Genomic DNA, 22,266 nt, shown 5'->3' on the forward strand with positions numbered 1-22,266 from the left:
GTAGTAACAAAAAAAAAAGTCCCATAACTCTGCAAATTTTTTTTCTAAAAGAACCTAACATGCCCCATGCACAACTACTGTTGGTACTGATCACTTGTGTGAAGTTTCATTAAATTCTGTCAAGGGGATAAGGAGAGATGGTGCGCACAAGATTGCGTCTACGGACAGACGGACAGACAGACAGACAGACAGACAGACAACCTGAAATCAGTATACCCCCCCTTACAACTTTGTTGTCGGGGGGTACAATTACAAAAGGAATCACTGTTACATATAACAAGAGCTGTCCGTAAGACAGCATGCTTCACTTTTCTCAGTGCTTGTCTCTGAATTAGAGCTTTGCCAGTAAAAGGGGCTTAATTCAATCAAATATATAATCAGAGTTACGGGGTTTGTTTCTCCTAGTGTAGACTTTGATAGTAAATAATTATTTTATGTTTCAAGTCAAAAGTTTTAATAGTAATAGAGATATATGAGTTTTCATCAAAAACTTTAACCAACAAAATTCTAAGTTAAAAAGGGGCATAACTCTGTCAAAATTCAAATCAGAGTAATGGGGATTGTTTCTCCTGGTGTAGACTTTGATAGTAAATGATATTTTAAGTTTCAAGACAAAAGCTTTGATAGTAACAGAGATATTTGACTTTATCAAAAACTTTAACCAATGGAGACGCTGACGCCGGGGCGAGTACAATAGCTCTACTTTTTCTTTGAAAAGTTGAGCTAATAACCATAAAACTTTAAAATAACAATACTTTACAAACAATCATTCAACAATTTTTAAACAATGTTATATTTTGCTATCTCACTTATAAAGACTACGTGTTTCTGTTTGTGGTATCATATCACAACAAGAGCTGTCAGTGGACAGCGTGCTCGACTATTCTCAGTGCTTGATAGTATAATATAAGCTATGAGTAAAACTTTAACATTACAATAAGCATATTCTAAGTCGAAAAGGGGCCATAATTTATTCAAAATGCTTGATAGAGTTGCCTCCTCCTTTTTACAGACTGGGGTCATGATGGTAAACAAGTACGCAAAACATGACAACAATATCTCAATTGATTTTGAAAATATTTGGGGTGGTACGCAAACTTTAACATTACAATAAGCATATTCTAAGTCGAAAAAGGGCCATAATTCAGTCAAAATGCTTGATAGAGTTGCCTCCTCCTTTTTACAGACTGGGGTCATGATGGTAAACAAGTATGCAAAATATGAAAGCAATATCTCAATGGCATTTGAAAATATTTGGGGTGGTTGTGTGATGCTCACGCCGACGCTGGGTCGAGTAGGATAGCTCCCCTATTCTTCAAAAAGTCGAGCTAAAAAAGGGCTGTCAGACTAGACATCGTGCGCCACTATTTCGAAGCTGGATAATGAAATAAGGCCAATCACAGGAAACAAGAGCTATCAATGGAGTAATTAATACCCCTTGCCATTCCACTTTTCAAGGGGAAAAGAAACAGTTTACTGTGTATATGATTGACAAGATAAATTCAAGTAAGTGAAGCAAACTATAGCTTACTGATATCCCCAACCTCCTCTGAGTCAATCCCAGAAAAAATGTCTTGCTTATCTGTTCTACATGGACCTTGTCATATATGATGATGGTGGTGTTGTGATGCCACTATTTCATGTTTGAATCAAATCCATCGACTAATAAAAGATATAGGCCGTTAAATCCTTTAAACCTGTTTAGCACTATGCCCTAATATGATGTAACAAAAATACCACACTTACTTTTTGAGTCTCCCGAGGAGAGCCAGGGGGAGCCACTAAACAACGAGTACGTGCCTGGGGGTTGTTGTTGTTGTTGCTGCTGCGGAGGCAGGGTTATGCTGGGGGCACTGTCAGAAGGTTTAGTCTCTATATCAATATTCACTGCTGGTACTGACGAACTAAAACAAATAGAAAGAATAAAATTTTAATTTGAACTATTTGAATTACAGGAAAATTACTTAAATATGCAAATACTATTTGTCCAAAATTTAACACTTTCATAATTCAGAAATTTTAACTACTGTTTACAATACAAATAAATGCATTAATCACATCTCAAAAGAATGCCTGTATCAACAAGTGACCGAGTATTGCTGTTGCAATACAGAAGTTCCCTACTGGTAGAAAACTTTGTTAGTGTTTGTCCATTGTTGTTGTTGGAAACAATTACTGTTTGAGTAATTGCTGGATCCAGATTTGCAGATGAACAGGTGGTTGGGAATGGGGGCATTCATATAGTCCCCTCTGGTGTTCCACTGGTAATGCTTCAAGGCATTTATGAGCTAAGAAACAAAAACAAGTTTTACCTAAATTTCAACAGTGACCTTGACCTACAAGAATAGATCATGTACACGACACATTGTCTTATCATGGCGAACATTTGTATGCAGAACTAAGATAATCCGTCAGTGCACACAGAAGTTCTGGAGCGGAAACAGGTTTTACTTGACCTTCAATTGTGACCTTGACCTTTAACCTACAACCATGAGCCTTGTCCGCGACACATAGTCTAATCATGGGAAACATTTCTGGGTAGTAATAAATATCCGTTATTTCAATTAAAAGTTATGGAGCAGAAGGCTTTATACTTGACCTTCAATGATAACTTTGACCTCTGATTGATAGGGATAGGTCATGCAAGCAACTCACGTAACACATCATCTGGATATGGGGAACATGTGTGCGAGTGTATATAAAAATGCTTCAATGCATTTAGAAGCTAAGGAACAAAAACTATCTTTACTTAAATTTCAACAGTGACCTGACCTTTGACCACCAAGCATGGGTCATGCATGTGACATATTGTCTGGTCAAGAGGTACATTTGCTTATAGTCGTAAGAAAATCCTTCAATGCATATAAAAGTTATGGAGTGGACATAAATTTTTACTTGACCTTAAACAATGATCTTAACCTTTAACTGACAAGCATAGATCATGTGCTGACACATTGTCTCATCATGGGGAACGTTTGAATAACTTTAGAAAATTACCATCTAAGCAAGCATGTGGCCAAATCTTATCTACTTTGCCACATGCTTTCAGACGAGATGTTTTTTGAAGGAAATGGTTATTAGATGGACAATGAATGATCACAACAGCTCATCCAAGGACTTTGTGCCAGTTCTCTGAGGGCTTTTAAAATAATTGAGCCATGCCATGGGAAAACCAACATAGTGGCTTTGCGACCAGCATGGATCCAGACCAGCCTGCGCATCCACGCAGTCTGGTCAGGATCCATGCTGTTCACTTTCAAAGCCTATTGCAATTAAAGAAACCGTTAGCGAACAGCATGGATCCTGACCAGACTGCGGGGATGCGCAGGCTGGTCTGGATCCATGCTGGTCGCAAAGCCACTATGTTGGTTTTCCCATGGCACGGCTCATATTATCATTATTATCAGTTTAGTGATAAAAATAAAAGATGAAAATTTAGTAATGATAGGAACTTACCTTCTTTGTGATGTATAATAGCTCTCTGGCTTTGGAGTGCCCTGAAAAATGAAACACAGTAAGAATATATTACACATGGTATATTTCTGATTAATTTAGTAAAACATTCCAAAGTATTTTCTTTTCAACAATAATCTGTTGTTCTTAACTGTAATTCATAAGAGCATAGGAGTAGTTGGTAAGGTGGACTTACGAGTATGTCCCAAGTTAAGTTATGACAGCACCTCACCCTAAAAATCTTAAAACTTTTTGACCAATTCAAAAAAAAAGTTCTAGCTTTCTTTCAGTTATAGGACCTGCCTAATTGAGTGGTTAATGTCCCTCATTTTGTTTTGAAATACCACTACGGCTGATGTCCATTAAACTATGAAGCATAAGTGATGCTTAATGGTTAAATAGTAATGAGAGTTGTTGCTTTTTGAGCCAGGTGGTCTTTGTTCACTGGTGGTCTCTGTTCATTGGTGTTCTCTGTTCACAGGTGGTCTCTGGTCACAGATGGTCTCTGTTCACTGGTGGTCTCTGTTCACAGGTGGTCTCTGTTCGCAGGATTCTTTAGCAAATGTTTCATATGAATTAGCGCTACCAGTGATTCAAATTCCTAACCTCTGGAGAGGTAGTTTTAAGCACTGTTCGTTACTAAATTCACATGATACTGCCCAATTTTGGCTCCCTACGTCCATGTGGTCAAGGTTGCCTTTAAGCCACTAGCATTTACTTCTGCTGGTTCGAAACCCAACTCACATGTATAACGCTCTTTACTAAAAGGAAGTTCAGCTGATATCTGGAAGGTTGGTGGTTCTATTATTACCACAAATAATGCACAAACTGGTACCAGAGGTCTTTCAAAAGTTACAGTTGGCAGGATGACCTATAATCAAACTTAAGTTAGACAACTTAAAACCCAACAACCTCAACAACACTACCCTGACTTAAGATTGGTATGTATTTGACAGGTGGTACATGTACTAATATTTTTCAAGGACTTTACCTCTGCATGACCTTGGAAGCTGGAGGGTCCAACACGTTGTGGCGGTAACACATTTTCCCTTGGTGGCTGCAAATATATAATCAATACGTAAAACTTTTAAGCTCTTCCAAACATTTTTTATCATGTGTTTTACATTGGTAAGTTCTACCAACAATTCATTAAATGTTAGTGGTCAGTAAGAGCTTTTCCACAGCCCTAGCTCTGAGATTTTTTTTGCCTTAACATTTTAACAGTTCATAATTCTATTGTTTACCGTACTCAGCATTGCCCTGAAACCAGTTTAGGGGAGCTAAAGACATAATTTAATCTAAATACATACCTGGATAGCCATTTTACTGAGTGTACCGATGATGTCGGCCATGTTGGGTGGAATATCCTCCTGTGGGAATCGTGGTTTACCAAACAGCGCCTCTAGTGGAGATTTCATGTGATTATTTGACATCCCAGGAAAACCCATGAAGCCTGGGAAAGGGTTCATGAACTGGTTCTGCAAAGAAAATTCATTTCATGCTAGGGTTTTGACTTTTAAAATTATTAAAAACCTAACAAAACTGTGAATGGTATTTTTTTGAGGTTGGAAAAGGGTTGATAGGGGTGTCAACCTCTACCCAACCAAAAAAATATGTCAATCACAACTGTTCTTCATGCCGATCACCTGTATGAGGTGTTACTGGAATTACTTTAAAACTGTTAGGTGGAACATGTACCCCGATGTCGCCTACCTTCTGTCAAAGAAAAAATTGTCACCTCTATAACCTCAGTCCTGTATAAAGTTTTACTGGAATCCCTTTAAAACTGCATAAATAGTTCACCTCACAAAATATTTGCAAACATTGGGGGTATTTGAGCCCAAGTGCTTCCAGCTTTATCCTCCCAAGAAAAAAGTAAGTCACAGAGAAGTAGACTTCATGGCGACCACCTTTATAAAGTTTCATTGAAATTCCTTTAAAACTGTGGAAGTACTTCCCACCACAACCTTTTTGCAATGCACCAAATGATCAAAGGACCATAAAAATGAACTCAAGAAGACTCCTATATAACCCCTAAACTGTCATTTTAATTTATCTTCTTGCATTTGAAATTTTCCATATGTTACAGAAACATATGTACAAGAACCTGTATTCTGTATTTAACCATTTTGTCACACATCTATGACATTACCAGAGAAGTTGGCAGGTGCTCATAGTCATGACATTCTTGTTAAAAGTATAAACTATCAATACAATGCAATTTTGCATATAATATCCTAATTTGCTGTAAATGTCCCTACTAATGAAAATCCAATTCAAAAGCATTTACAGGGTTTAAATGTCTTATAATTTAACATTCATCAGTCTGAAATTCTGTACTCTGTAGGCTTGAACCCACATCGATGTGGTGCAAGTGATCTGATGTCAGCTACCTTAACTACTCAGCAACTGAGGCCCCTGATATCCTGTACAATGTACAGTTTTCTTTTGGAAGTCAGTTTTTTTTCCAAAATATGTATCAAAGCTGAAACTTCATACAGGCTTTCTTGAAATTTCTCCTGACTATGTAAAGGATACAAACAGAAATTAAAGTTACTAAGATAGTAGATCCGTAATGATAACTGGCAGTTTTCACACAATTTGTATTATAGGCATCCTACTTCAGAATTCGTAATTCATTAGACTAAGTGTAGTTTATACAAACATTTGAGCCACACCATGAGAAAGCCAACATAGTGCATTTGCAATCAGCATGAATCCAGACCAGCCTGCACATCCCCGAAGTCTGGTCAGGATCCATGCTGTTCACTAACGGTTTCTCTAACTGCAATAGGCTTTGAAAGCAAACAGCATGGATCCTGACCAGACTGCGTGGATGCGCAGGCTGGTCTGGATCCATGCTGGTCGCAAATGCACCATGTTGGTTTTCTCATGGTGCGGCTCATTTAATTTTCCTTATCAGCCACGGAATGGCAAAACCCGTACAGAGCACACTCAGGTAATAAAATGGAAACTATCGACAGTCATCAAGGGTCCACTACCTTAAATAAGTATAATTATTTTTCCAAAATGAAAAGTTGAACAAAACAAAAAACCCACATTAGATTACGGTAATTACCTGAGAAAATGGCATCTGTAGATTTGGTGGCATCTGGTGCTGTTGACTTGACCCTCTGTCTCCCTGGGGTCGTTCTGTCCCTGGGGCATGAGAGAAGTTTGCCTGGTTGCCATGTGGACTTGACTGGTTACCGGGGAATGTGTTAGCCCCACCCATTCCACTTGCTCTTGTCACATGACCATCTCCAGATAAATTTGGTGTTTGATTGGACTTTAAGTTGTGATCTGGGGGTGGGGCCTGGAAATTGGGGGGCGGGGGGAACCTACTAGGTGGAGGGTGACGGAACATTGAGGCAAAATTGGGGCCAAATGGTAGATTTGGGCCCTCTCCTGAGCCTATGTGAGGTGAAGAAAACCTGTCCGTTGGAGAAGAATTCTGCATAGAAGTTGGTGGACCTTGGCTAGAATCTGGAGGACAATTAAACAGCATTCCGCTGGCACCTTTAAAACCTGGCTCATTTCCGAAGGAAACTTGCCCTTGTGTCTGGGGAACTGTTTGTCCTATAGGGAATGATGGCCTGGACTGAGTCGATGGAAAGAAAGCACCTTGGGGTGACTGGACTGTAGGGTTTGGGCCTGGTACCCTGTTTCCAGCACCCATCTGAAGTGACATCGGACTTCTTGTTCTGAAAATGATAAAACACAGTGTAATAGACATGTTCATGGTTAAATAAAGGACAGGGTCATGATTTCAATAAGGACATAATTCACTGTTAAATTATGGACATATTCTCAGTGTTATCAAGGATGCATTCTTGGTGTTATTAAGGATATGTTCAGGGTTCGATTAAAGATGCGGCCTCTGTGCTCAATGGGTGAAGTATGCCGACTTTGAATCACTTGCCCCACATCACTAATGGTTCAAAATCATACTTAGTGTGATGAATTCTTTCATGTAAGGAAGCTATCCAGCTGGGCTATGGAAGGTCGGTGGTTCTACCCAGGTGACCACTCGTTGCTATAACAAAAAGCCCAAATGCACAGCTGGGATCGTCCACAATCATCCAAAGCTTGACAAGTCACCATGTGACCTAATCTGTCTACATGTAACTTTAAAGCCCAGCACAAATTAATGGAGGATATATTCATGATTTAATTTAGAAATATTTTTAGTGTCATAAAGGGCTTGTTCATGGTTTAGAACGACATCGGACATATTCAAGATTTATCTAAGGACATATTCATGATTTAATTTAGGAAATATTTTTAGTGTCATAAAGGGCTTGTTCATGATTTAGAATGACATAGGACATATTCAAGATTTATCTAAGGACATATTCATGATTTAATTTAGGAAATATTTTTAGTGTCATAAAGGGCTTGTTCATGGTTTAGAATGACATAGGACATATTTAAGATTTATCTAAGGACATATTCATGATTTAATTTAGGAAATATTTTTAGTGTCATAAATGGCTTGTTCATGGTTTAGAATGACATAAGACATATTCATGATTTATCTAAGGACATATTCATGATTTAATTTTGGAAATATTTTTAGTGTCATAAAGGGCTTGTTCATGGTTTAGAATGACATAGGACATATTCATGATTTATCTAAGGACATATTCATGATTTAATTTAGGAAATATTTTTATTGTCATTAAGGGCTTGTTCATGGTTTAGAATGACATAGGACATATTCATGATTTAATTTAGGAAATATTTTTAGTGTCATAAAGGGCTTGTCCATGGTTCAGAATGACATAGGACATATTCATGATTTATCTAAGGACATATTCATGATTTATCTAAGGACATATTCACCATTTACTTAAGGAGATATTGATTACCTCATAAAATAAAGAACATAATTATTCATGATGTAATTAATGGCATATTCATGATAATTATATTCAAGGACATATTTGACGTATTCATGTTTTATATAAACTAATATATAAACAGTTCAATTAAGGACATATTCATGTATAAATTGAGGCCAGCGGTAGGTCATGCAATATTTAGTGCTGTACCACTTGCCAAGAAAATGTGTAAAAATTACTAGACATGTTAAACTGGAATAATCAGGTGTTAAATAGAAGTGATAATTTCATTTACACCCTCTTCCATCACTACCTATTTTTATGTAATAATTTCCTCACAAAGAAGGTATAACATAATGTACATTGTAGATTCCAACAATACATGATACTGAGAAATCAGTATTCATCGAATGAGAACAATTTTTGTTGATTTCATGGTTTTGTATATATTCACCACTAATTTAATGAATATTAATCCAACATATAGAACTGAGACTTTGCTGCATGATATTTTGTACAATTTCTAGGCCTTTTTTAAGATTTTGTAAATCCTGTCATATATACTTTGCAACAACTTTCTCTGAATCATCTGGTTTCTTTTTCTTTGGGTTTCAAGCCTTTTTTTCAACATTATTACATTTATGTAATGATAGTCATTTAACCTAGCCAGTTATCCTGTTACCAGTTATCCTATCCTTAATAAGTTATCCTGAAACCAACAATCTAATCCTGCAACCAGTTATCCCCTAACCAGTTCTCTTGTAACCAATTATCCTGTCTTGTAGCCAGTTATCCTATCATGTAACCAGTTATCCCATAACCAATAATACTATCCTGTAACCAGTTATCATGTAACCAATTATCCTATTATGTAACCAGTTATCCCATAACCAATAATACTATCCTGTAACAAGTTATCTTGTAACCAATTATCCTATCATGTAACCAGTTATCCCATAACCAATAATACTATCCTGTAACCAGTTATCTTGTAACCAATTATCCTATCTTGTAACCAGTTATCCTATCATGTAACCAGTTATCCCATTACCAATAATACTATCCTGTAACCAGTTATCTTGTAACCAATTATCCTATCTTGTAACTAATTATCCTGTCTTGTAACCAGTTATCTCTGTACTTGCACTGTCCTGTTTACAGTGTTTTTAGACAACTGACATTCAGACATACTGTCTTCCGGGCCCATACTCATCAATGTTTAAAGTTTGAAATTTAGACTTAAACTTAAGAAAGGCAAATATTCAATTTGCCATTCCTTTATCCATATCAAAATCATAGTGCTGCAATTCTGCAAAGCCATAATTAGCTGCAGAATGAAAATTCCTGCAAAGTTTCTTTGCAATCTATGCATATTTGACAATGCCAGAGCAAAACGAAAATAAAGCATTTCAAAGTATTAAGTTTCAAACTTTAAACGTTGATGATTTCAAGCCCTGTACTTCATCTACTGTGCTTTACATGTAGGCTAAATGATAGACTAAATGTAATCTTTCTAAAAAAACAAATCTCGATTAGCTCATTAGGGAAAGTGCAGACCTAGGGTTCAAGGGGTTGTGTGTTTGATCCTCAGGCAAGGCATATGTTCTCTGTGAAGATTTTATAAAAGACATTGTGTCTGAAATCATTCGTCCTCCACCTCTGATGTATGTGGGGATGTTGGCATTTACTTGCAGAGAACAGGTTTGTACTGGTACAGAATCCAGGAACACTGGTTAGGTGAACTGCCCGCCTTTACGTAACTGAAGCACTGTTGAAAAACGGTGTTAAACCCAAAACAGATCAAACTAATTATATTACCTGAACTCAGTCCTTGGAAAGTTGGGTTGGCCTGGAAATTGCCACTGTCCTTGACCTGATTGAGGTGATAACTGCGGTCGTGTTGGTACATTCTGCTGTTGCCATGGAGATGACTGACTTTGACCTTGAAGAGGCTGACCTTGAACCTGAGATTGTGGCTGTTTAAATCAAGATCACGGAAAATGTTTAGTGCTAAACATACTACACTTCAATATTTAATGATGAAGATTCAAGTATTGCAAATGAAAGTCCAAACTTCTTCTAATCACGCTCAGATTATTTTGCAAAATTCGAAAGAATGCCAGACTGTCTTTTTTTTTCCATTTACTAAAGTATCAATTTAAATATTCAATACAATTTTTATCAAGTAAAAATAATAAAAATTACTGATATCTAAAATCATTTTTGTTTTATTTAATATCTGCAATCAAACTAAACTGCAACCTGTAAGTTTGGCCAGCCTGTTTTTTCTGTTTGTTGTTTAGCTTGCTGTTGTTGCTGTTGCCATGACGATGTACCTGCTGATCCCTGTCTCTGCTGTTGCCATGACTTTGACTGGTTCCCAGGACGACTTGTAGTCTGGTTTAAAACGTCCTGGTTCTTTATGACTAACACACCACCAGTATGACCTGTAAAATATGATACAATATCTTACATTAACAATAAATTATTTGATTTTTAACCTTAAGGCCGTGGAAGACTGTATGACTAAGTATATGGTTCCTGCTGAAGAACATGGCAGTCCTCCTTTATGTAATCATAACTCAACCAATGAATTCCTGCAACACAAACAACGTGCACTGCTTTTTTAATCAACTTAAGAGTTCTTATTACCATGGAAGTAGATCAAAACAAGAAAGTAAGCTAGATAAGTTGTTCTTTTTATACTGTTTATTTATTTCTTTTTGATGGGGGTGGATGTGGTTACCAGATTAAAGAGACCAGTGAATACAGAGAAGACAATTTTATAACACAACAACATTACATAATACATATTCCTCTCATTTCTAGTCAAAATACTGGGGTTGAAACTGTCATACCATGCAACCTAAAAGTTATCATGGCAAATGTAAACTTAGTCACATTGGCCAAAACTTCAAGTACTAAAACCATGTGGCCTGGAGAGCCAGAGAGCAAAGGCAGCCTCTATAGACTGTGCATACAAGTACTATGCAGAATTTGGCTCAATCTTAGACAGGTACAACCTGAAGAACAGACCTGAATGCATTTACAATATGGATGACAAGGGGTTGTCTAGTTCCCACACCCTGCCAGCAGTGGTGACAGGTCTTAATGTAAAACCTCAAGCAGTCACCACTGCATCTGGAAATTCTCAAAAACCAGAATCTACCCTTACAACCCCAGTTTGAAAAACTGGGTCATGGATGCTCCCATGCATGGCTGGCTATGGCAGTTCAGTGTTCAGTAAAAAATAAGTAGAAAATTTGGCTTGAATGTATTAAGTTTCTTGAGTCTCAATATTTAGATTCTGAAATTTAGCCTTCAGCTTTAAAATTCCAAATTTTCATAATTATATTTATGACAATGATTTTACAACATTTGTTTAAAAATACAAAACTGTTTGCCAAGTTTAAACAGTAGAGCAGCATTTTAAAGAAACAAAAGCAACATTTATTTTCTTAATTTCAGGTACAGAGGCCATCTTAGTGCAATTTTCAATTCCAGCTATTTTTTTTCTGGACTGCACTTGATGGCAAAGCAAGTTGAGAAAATTAACAAGTACATTTATTTGTAAAGCAAAGTAGAAAAAAAATCCAAATTTCTGTTTTTACAATGTTTCATAGTTTTAGTACTTTTAAAGGGAAAGGCAACGTTGTTCTGATGTTAATTTTGTCAGCTGGGATTTCTTAAATTATTCAAAGAAATGAAAGAATTTTCAAAATCGGAGTAAAAATGAGAAAGTTATGAGCATTTAAATATTTGATCAAATTGGTGGCCATTTTGTTTCCATGGCAACAAAAAACAAAATGGCGGATTTATTAAATTTTTATATACACATTTGAACTGCATTTACTTATTACTGTAAAATAATTTCTGTACCTTTTCCAGCTACAATGAAAGAAAGCATCATGTTTACATCTTATACTAAAGAAACATACGAACATTAGTATCTTAAAAGGTTATTTGCTAAATAAAGTATTCAGCAGTGTGTAAATGACATCATAAACACACTCCATTATCAGCCATTTTCTTAAATTTCAAACTGCCATATCTTTTTCAATAGTTGTCCTATTTTAAAAATTCTTTCAGCGTTATGAAAGGCTTAATGATGGCTTTCATATAAAATTAACTTATTTTCAGGCTTTCCTTACCCTTTAAAAGTCACATGGACTACCATGTGATTTTTGTATTTTGGCATAATCAAGGCACTGAAAGGCCTGGTGTACTGTAGAGGTATGCTGAGAGAAAATGTATGAAAAGAACTCCAGGTCATAATTTAGGTCAAAGGGCATTTTAACCATATTTTCCTTTTCTAAGGGTATTTCACCCCCTGATTTTTTTTTCAAATTGTATCTTAAAATTCTAAATGATATATATTATGAAGACTTCCTATTAATTCAAAGGGTACTAACTTGTTTAAATTGTTTATGCTGTAACTAATACATTCGATCACAATTTAACCTGCATACGGTTGAAATAGTTTAACAAGAGATGAATGTAACATACTACATGTACTGTCTTTGCCTTCAACATGATTCATGTTTTATAAATGCATACACAAATTGCATTTTAATTTTATGATCTACTATAACTAACACTGGTTCAAGAGACAACCCTTTAAATTGTGGTCTTGCATTAATACCCAACCTGCGTAGTCGATGATAGTACTTCAGATTTTCCAGGAATAACTCTATTTAAAACCTTAATATGGTATGTTACGGAAGGTCGGTGGTTCTACCCAGGTGCCCGCTCGTGATGAAATAATGCACGGAGGGGCACCTGGGGTCTTCCTCCACCATTAAAGCTGGAAAGTCGCCATATGACCTATCATGTGTCGGTGCAACGTTAAATCCAAAAAAAAAAAAAAATTAATATGGTATGGGTGAAAAGTGAGAGACATTTGTTTACTCCCTCATTTCATATTTATTTGATGCAGAAGTTACATGTACAAAAGAATGTGTTTTGACAATTATAACGTTCTTGTTTGCTTTCTAAATCAATGGCTATTTCTGATGGACTGCATTGTGGTAAGTGATGTACTTAATTGAATAAAATAAAAACAAACTAGAAAATGCTTTTGTAAAAAAGCGCATATCTCCCCCAATGCAAAGTCCTATAGGCAAGAAGTCAATAGGGGTCAGGAGCAAAAGTCAAAGAGACACTGATGGTTGGCTGCAATAGGGATCATCTACTTGGCATGTCCAGTCATCCCGCTAAATTTCAACACTAGTGGCCTAGTGGTTCTCAAGTCACTGTTCAGGCTCCTGTGACCCTGACCTTTGATCAAGTGACCTCAAAATAAAAAGGGGTCATGTACTCTGCATGTCCAATCATCCTATTAAGTTTCAACATTGTAGGTCAAGTGGTTCTCAAGTTATTTCCAAAAAATGATTTTACATGAACAGGCCACTGTGACCTTGACGTTTAATAGACTGACCCCAAAATCAATAGGGGTCATCTACTCTGCATGTTCAATCATCCTATGAAGTTTCAACATTCTGGGTCAAGTGGTTCTCAAGTTATTGATCGGAACTGGTTATCAATGTTCAGGCCCCTGTGACCTTGACCTTTAACGGAGTGACCCCAAAAACAATAAGGGTAATTTACTCTGCATGAACAATCATCCTATGAAGTTTCAACATTCTGGGTCGAGAGGTTCTCAAGTTATTGATTGGAAATGGTTTTCCATGTTCAGGCCCCTGTGGCCTTGACCTTTAACAGAGTGACCCTAAAATCGTTAGGGTTCATCTACTCTGCATGACCAATCATCCTACGAAGTTTCATCATTCTGGGTCAAGTGGTTCTCAAGTTACTGACCGGAAATGGTTTTCAATGTGCGGGCCCCTGTGACCTTGACCTTTCACAGTGACCCCAAAATCAATAGGGGTCATCTACTCTTTATGACCAATCATCCTATGAAGTTTCAACATTCTGGGTCAAGTGGTTCTCTAGTTATTGATTGGAAATGGTTTTCAATGTTCAGGCCCCTGTGACCTTGACCTTTGACGGAGTGATCCCATAATCAATAAGGGTCATCTACTCTTTATGACCAATCATCCTATGAAGTTTCAACATTCTGGGTCAAGTGGTTCTCTAGTTATTGATTGGAAATGGTTTTCAATGTTCAGGCTCCTGTGACCTTGACCTTTGACGGAGTGACCCCAAAATCAATAGGGGTCATCTACTCTTCATGATCAATCATCCTATGAAGTTTCAACATTCTGGGTCAAGTGGTTCTCTAGTTATTGATTGGAAATGGTTTTCAATGTTCAGGCCCCTGTGACCTTGACCTTTGACGGAGTGACCCAAAAATCAATAGGGGTCATCTACTCTTCATGACTAATCATCCTATGAAGTTTCAACATTCTGGGTCAAGTGGTTCTCTAGTTATTGATCGGAAATGGTTTTTAATGTTCAGGCCCCTGTGACCTTGACCTTTGACGGAGTGACCCCAAAATCAATAGGGGTCATCTACTCTTCATGATCAATCATCCTATGAAGTTTCAACATTCTGGGTCAAGTGGTTCTCTAGTTATTGATCGGAAATGGTTTTCAATGTTCAGGCCCCTGTGACCTTGACCTTTGATGGAGTGACCCCAAAAACAATAGGGGTCGTCTACTCCAGCAGCCCTACAACCCTATGAAGTTTGAAGGTTCTAGGTCAAATGGTTCTCCAGTTATTGCTCGGAAATGAAGTGTGACGTACGGACAGACGGACTACAACCCTATGAAGTTTGAAGGTTCTAGGTCAAATGGTTCTCCAGTTATTGCTCGGAAATGAAGTGTGACGTACGGACGGACGGACGGACAGAAGGACGGACAAACAGGGCAAAAACAATATGTCTCCTAGGGGAGACATAAATATGCACTTTTATTATCATGTAAAAAAAAACAGATCCCATTTTTTCAATGAGTATTGGTAAGCAAAGGTCAATTGTTTTAAACTCATTTATTGCAAATTCCAAAAAGTATTTTTGCAAATGCACAGCTCTGTATGAATCTAAGGACTAGTGGACCCATACTGTTAATGGAAATTTCCATTCACTGTATGCAATAATTCTCATTCCCCTAGTAGTAACAAAAGCCATGTGCTAATATGAGGAACACTTACATCTGAAGAATGTTGAAACAGTAAGACCCAATCACACACAAATTACCTATTCAGTGTTCTTCTTTTAGGCCAATCCCAGTGGCAGATAGTATGTTTTTTTTTCCAAATTTCAAAGGTAAAATTCCCAAAGTTCATTTTTTTCCCTTTCAAAGTTAAAACTGTACTTACTGACTCTTAAACATATGAAACACAAGGCAACATGCTAATTTAATGCATTCATGACCAGTGTTTTCTTAAATGTAACATTTTAATGAAAAATAACCACTTTCTTTTTTTTTACATTTCTCATTAAGATGTTTATGACACATTTTTCCAAAATGTAAAGGCCCAGGCTCCATTCCCAAACCACTGGGAAAAGTCACTGCTATTGTCATTACAGGTCAACTATGGCTGGGCATGGACATGCTCTATGAATAACTCTAAATCTTAAGTTTCTTATTTAAACAAGGAGCTGCGTTCAATAAACGCTTGATGCCCCCGGTGGCATCCCTGTCGATACAAAGCAACCTTAGTCCAAAACGAGGTCAAGTTCAAGGTCAAGGTCAAACTAAGGTCAGGTGAAGTCTGAAGATGAGGAATGGTCACAGGTTACATCTGCATTAGTATCAAGTCATTCTAGTAAGGGGTATTGATGCTAGACGAAATGGTCCTATTTGGTTAACCTTGTATGGACGGACGGACGAACGGACAGGACAATCACTATTATGTCTCCCGCATCAGTAGATGCCAGGGGCATAAAAAACACAAGTATAGCTCCCTTAAAATTCTTTTCTTTACATATATCTATAAAAAATTATTACCAACTAAAGTTTAATTAAACTTTGTCCATAACGAATCTTGTGATCACTTCAATATTACAAAAAATCTCTGGCAAAGTTGCTTAAAATCTGTTTCAGACAGGACATTTAACTGGCCGCAGAAGGATACAAAAATACATCTGTTTAGGTGAAGTGCTGTTTAAAAAAGTATTTCAGTTATATAGGGGATGGCAGTTACGCTCACTAGTGTTCTTGTACTTATAAATTCTCCCCAAGTAACAGCCTTTCCAAATAAGTCAGAGATGGATGGCAGAATGACTTTAGACACAATGTCTTCCATCAAATAAAGAGAACATATATGCCCCTTTCCGGGTTGCACTCACCACCCTTATGATCCGTAGATCTTCACTCCCTCTACTGAGCAAAGCAGATGAGGTATCAATACAATACAAGGGTCATTATCAGTCAATTAGTACCTCAGAGTATAGCACAAACAGATAACGAAACAATCAACCAATTCTCCATGTAAGGGGCAAAAATTCTTTGTTCACATTACAGAACATGTGACTTTGTGCTAGTTACTCATAGACTCTGAGGTGAAGCCTTACATTCATTAACACCAACTTACTCCATACCTTAATAGTCATATGAGTAAATTCAATTTCTGCCGACCTTGCATTATTCTAAAGGCTTATAAACTGGTATACCTCCAGATTTAATGTTTTTGATATATTTTTTTCATTTCTTAAGAATCCTGAAGGGATTGAGTACAGCCTCTGACTTAGTATTTTTCCTGCTTCTTCTTTCCAAATCTAAATGCCTCAGCCTTTTTACGTCACTCTACTTGGTGGAGAGGCTGATTTTCTACTCTTTATGAACACATACATATTGGAACATTTTGAAAATGTCTGTCATATTACTGGTTAAAAATGTAGAGAAGTCACTAAATTAATGTAAAAAACTGACTTTGCCATCTTAATAGTTTATATGGTACAGCAGAAGGCTGTAAATCCAAGGGGTTGCAATTTCAGAAGCAAAAAAGAGGCAAAATGTTCAATTTTCCAATTTGACAGAAGACATTGAATCGGATGTCATTTGTCCTCAGTCACTGATTAGTAAGGGAATGTAGTCAGTAAACTTGCTGTCAAAAGATCAGTAGCAGGTAATCAGGGAACACCGGATATGAAACTGACCCTGTCACATAACTGAAAAAAAAAACTACTGAAAAATGGCATAGCATCTATATAAATCTATAGTTTTTTATACATGTATCTTTTTCTCTCCAAACTTCAGACCTGTGTTTTTCTTTAAAAGTACAAATTAATTATTATACCATTTTTTTCACCAAAATTCTGACCAACGCATTTTCTTTAAATTACAAATAAACTCTAGTCAGCATTCCATTTCATAGCTTTTGTTTTCAATTATAAAGGGTGGTATAGTGCATATTTTCTGACCTGGCGGAGATATTTATAGAAAGGTCATAAATGGACCATTCTATCATTTAGTTTAGGGTAATCGGCTACATCGTTAGATTTGGTTTCATTCCGTACGAATTAATCCGATATGCACAAGTTACCTATTGTTTTTAATGGTAAAGTCTATACTAAAAATATCTTCGCCAGGTCAGAAAATATGCACTAAAATTGTCATCTATATTTAAACTAAGCACGTGTTCTTCACATACGGAGCTCTAAATGACTCAATTTATTCAATTCTGAATCCTGCTAATTAGAATGGCATCGCAGAATATGTTGGAATAAAGAAAATACTTCTGTGAAAATTTAAAGTTTTTTTACTACAATTCAGTAAATTAACAAATATGCACATCTATATACATGTACATTGTATATTATAAACTCCTCCTCCACACACTTGAATTATTACGTTTACTTTTGTCCTTAACAACATACAGTGAACTGCTAACTCAAATACACGGACAGACCAAAACCACTGAATTTATAAAGGGTATTGAGTTATCTTAACATCAGTACATTTTTTGCAACAAAAAAAACTTTAAAACCAATTCATTATATTAAAATTTGCAACAAAAATGCTTTAAAACCCATCATTATATTAAAATCTGCAATAAAAATGCTTTAAAACTCTACATTTATTACATTAAAATTTCAGACTAAAAACTGATCCGATTTTCTCAGCAGCCTTGTCTGGACTGCAGGGTGTATATTTCAACTGTAGTCAATTTTTTTAAGGATCAGATTGTTTTGTATGATACAGGTTTCATGGTAGTTTTCAGTTATGTAATGGAGGTCAGTTATGGACCAGTCAGCTGGTGGTCAGTTTTGTAAAGGTGGTCAGCTGGTAATCATTTATGCAGTGGTGGTCAGTTTTGTAACAGCGGTCAGTTATGTAATGGCAGTAAATAAAACTTCACAATAATGCAGCGTCTGCAAGAAACTGAAAACTTCACTATCAAATTTTCTTGCAAAACAATCATTTCACCAAAGAAGTTGAACAAAAGTAGTGTCAAACTTCCTGAAAAACTGTGAAATCATGAATATTCATAGAAGACTACATTTTTTTTTCATTTCATGGTTGCATCAACCCACAAAATTGAATCCAAACATTCATATCTCAAAAATATAACAAACTGCGAAATTTTATGCCCGTTAAATTGGACAATTTCACAGTCACAAGGTGGTTAATGGACTTGTGTGGTCTTACAAAATCCGGCTGGTTGGATTCTTCATATGGCAACGAAGAGGGGCCCTGAGCTCTGTAGATTAGGAACAAGTGAACTAACATTGGTAATGTTAAACATTTGTACATGGAAGCAACAGATTAATAACTGGAAAATAATTTGAAATTATCCTCAGAAACACTCACCAACAGGTTTAGATGGTGATGGTGACGACTGTGTGCTCTGACTTCCTGTCGTCTGCCCTGGTTGACGTTGTCCGCCTGTCTTGAAAAACAATGGCTCTGATGTCGGTACTCCCAGCAGGTATTTGGGCGAAGCTGGCTCATCTTTTATTTTTACAGTTTTACCCGTACTCTCCGCCTGCTTCTGCATTATGGCCTGGAAAATAAAATTTGTCAGAAATATGAAAAAAAAAAACAAAAAAAAAACATAAAGAAATACAGAATATCTGGACCTATCTATTTTGTTATTTGAAATATTCTATTAACCAAGCTAAATTTTGGCCTCATAAATTATGAGAGGAATTCCCTAATTGTTACTGTGAAATCATTTTTATTCGCGTATGACGAATTTTCACGTATTTCGCGCTAGAACCGATGCGCGAATTTAAGACCGCGCTAATATTATTTTTGAATTTTATATTTTCATTTATAAATTGAGAATGCGCGAATTAAAGCCCGCGTGAAACAGTCATTTTTCACGTTTGCGCGAAATTTCATGCCAGCGAATTTAAATGATTTCACAGTAATTATTCGGTAAGGCACTTTCCTTCATTATAAAGAGAGTTAAGCTGCATGCTTCAATGGCATTTACACTTAATCACCACTAAATTATATTTTCTGTACATAATACAGAAAAGGAAGATTTACAGAATTAAGGTATACACTAAATGGAGTACACACAAATGTCAACCTGCATACATGAATAGACCCAGAAATTTTGATCAACTATTTTTCATGTGAGACATATTAGTATCAAGATAGTGAATAAAAGAAGTGTGCTTTATTTCATTTAACTTGCCAAACTGGTAAAAAGCCTCATAGCATATTACCACTTTGTCATGTTTAAATGAATTTAAACATGCTTCTGTAATTCTTAAATACAATATAAAGATGATAATTATATAAATTCAAATACACCCTTAACATAGAGATCAGACAAACACTATTAAATCAATTTCACTTCTGTTTTTGGACTACCTGAATTGCAACATTCTGTCTGTTAGATTTTCTCTCGGGGCTTGGAGCTGTAGTTGTTAGCAAAGCTGTATTATTTGTGTGGGTGCTGGGTACTGAAAGGGTAACAGTCTTGGTAATCTTGTTCTGTGGGGGCGGGGTAGGAGAACTGAACTGCATACAGCCTGTTGTGCCCGGCTTGACGGACAACTGTACACTGAAAATATAAAAGGTATGGTACAAATATGGTACATTGTGTGATGAATCAGTCTGAATAGGTTTCACTGAAAATAAATATCCATGACTGTCACCATGATCTATTCTTCTACAATTTTCATTTGCCAAGTAAATTTCGTACATATTTGTTTCAAAATACTGAGAAATTAATATTTTAGGTGAGAGATTTATTTCTATGGATTTCATCATTGTGTTGATCTTATATATTGGAATATAAAAAAAAATTCACCATCAACTTTATCCTGAACTTTTAGCCTGCTGGCGGCAAGTGATTCTGCCTTTGCGACCAGTGCAAACAAAGATCAGCCTGCACATCTGTGCAGACTGATCATGGTCTGCACTGTGCACTATTCAGTTAGTAAATTTTCAGTGAACATCCCTTTGAACAGTAAGTTGTACTGCCCAAATTGAATGATGGACCAGTCCATTTTAGACATCTAGCAGGGTAAAGGTTAAACTGTTGAATCCAAAAAATCATGGACCCAAGATCATGGACAAAACCATGAAATATTATGCCAACAAAAAATTTAATAATTTTCCCAGAAGAGAAGATAAGCTACAAGGCATTAAATTTTTTTTTTTTTTTTAAAAAGTTAATAGATTTTGAATTTACTTAACAGCCCAATGCATTTTATAAATACTAAAACATTTATAATTATAACCCTTATTTACCTAGGTTGTTCTTCTTTTATCCAATGTCCATGTTCCAATAATCTATGACATCGGAGACGCACCTCGACATCCAATGCCAGGCCCTCTGCCGGTAGTTTACTGTAACTGCACCCACTGTTATTACATAAATTAGAAATATTTCAAACATACGTACAGCTACAATACATATCAAACACTTCCAGGAACAATCTTTTTCCATGCATGATATGTAAAACAGTCCATTCCGTCAGAAGGAAAATAATCAAAAGTCTATACTTTAAGACTCTGCATAAAGCTAGAATCACACAGCCCTGGATGGGCTTGAGGAGGAGTTCTGGATAGCATCCATAACACATCCGTAGAACTCCTAACACATCTGTAAGTCATCCAGTGTATCCGTTCAGAAATAAGGGGCATCCGTGGGCAAGGGTGCAAAGTTTTGAACATGCTCAAAATTTTGCCACCAATAATCTATCCTTATGGGATCTGTTATAAATCCATAACAGTTCTAAAAAGATCGTAACAGTCCGGAGGACAATCAATGTCGTAAAAAATACCAGCTATTACGTTTTATTCCGGTTCTAAAAAGGTTAATTTAGGTTCTTTTACGATCGCATTAGATTTATAACATAATTCACAAAACCCATCTTTTTTTCTTACATATCCAGAGCAATGCAGAGATGGGAATCAGGTACTCATCCGCAAGCCCATCCAGGCAGTGTGATTTTAGCTTAACACACTTACATCCACAACTGAACAGGAATTGAATGACTTTCCATGGCAACAGTCACAAATTCGAACTAAATGTTATGTATACATAGACTTATATCAATGTACACTGTTAGTTTAGGGTCACAGACATAGGTTAATAATATATGGCATGGTTGTGCCATTTTTACTTTTTGAAAGAAGGCACATACCAGCCGTTTAATGACCTTTTTATTTTATATCTTTCCTCTTCATTTATCTTTATATTTTCATCTTTCGTATTTTCCAAAAGCTTATACTTACCAATTTTTTTTTTTTCATTTACAATTCCATCAATACCTTTGAATCTATCTGAAAATGATTCAGCACCCGCTCAACCCCCATAATAATACTGCTACATGACAGCAACATTAGAAGGCGTTGAGGTTCCGGTTACTTGGGCCATTATGACTATGCTTTGTGATGCTTTAATGTACATTATTCATCTGTCCATGGCAGATATCACTGTCACTTTCAACAGGTTTTTTGTGACTATTTCGTAGAAAAGTATGTAACAGTAATACCTATCTTGAAAGGTACTTAAAGCCACATGACCAAATTTTCCAACATTTTTTATACTTAAAACAATACCTTATGGTGCAACCTGTCATCAGACATCAAAGTAAAT

At 36.3% G+C, this 22,266-nt stretch overlaps 1 protein-coding gene across 1 annotated transcript in view; it reads right to left on the reverse strand.

Moving 5' to 3' along the window:
* The window catches only part of LOC123555637 (nonsense-mediated mRNA decay factor SMG7-like), a 67,678-nt gene that overhangs the window by 10,539 nt on the left and 34,873 nt on the right, over positions 1-22,266 (reverse strand). The window contains exons 15-24 of the mRNA XM_045346233.2: positions 20,913-21,026; positions 20,028-20,220; positions 19,014-19,206; positions 10,560-10,744; positions 10,116-10,273; positions 6,533-7,157; positions 4,764-4,931; positions 4,445-4,510; positions 3,457-3,497; positions 1,747-1,904 (exon numbers count right to left, since the gene is read on the reverse strand). Coding sequence (XP_045202168.2) covers positions 1,747-1,904; positions 3,457-3,497; positions 4,445-4,510; positions 4,764-4,931; positions 6,533-7,157; positions 10,116-10,273; positions 10,560-10,744; positions 19,014-19,206; positions 20,028-20,220; positions 20,913-21,026 — 1,901 coding nt within the window. The remainder of the gene's footprint in view (positions 1-1,746; positions 1,905-3,456; positions 3,498-4,444; positions 4,511-4,763; positions 4,932-6,532; positions 7,158-10,115; positions 10,274-10,559; positions 10,745-19,013; positions 19,207-20,027; positions 20,221-20,912; positions 21,027-22,266) is intronic.

This window comes from Mercenaria mercenaria, chromosome 15, assembly GCF_021730395.1.
Source record: "Mercenaria mercenaria strain notata chromosome 15, MADL_Memer_1, whole genome shotgun sequence".
Lineage (NCBI taxonomy): Eukaryota > Metazoa > Mollusca > Bivalvia > Venerida > Veneridae > Mercenaria > Mercenaria mercenaria.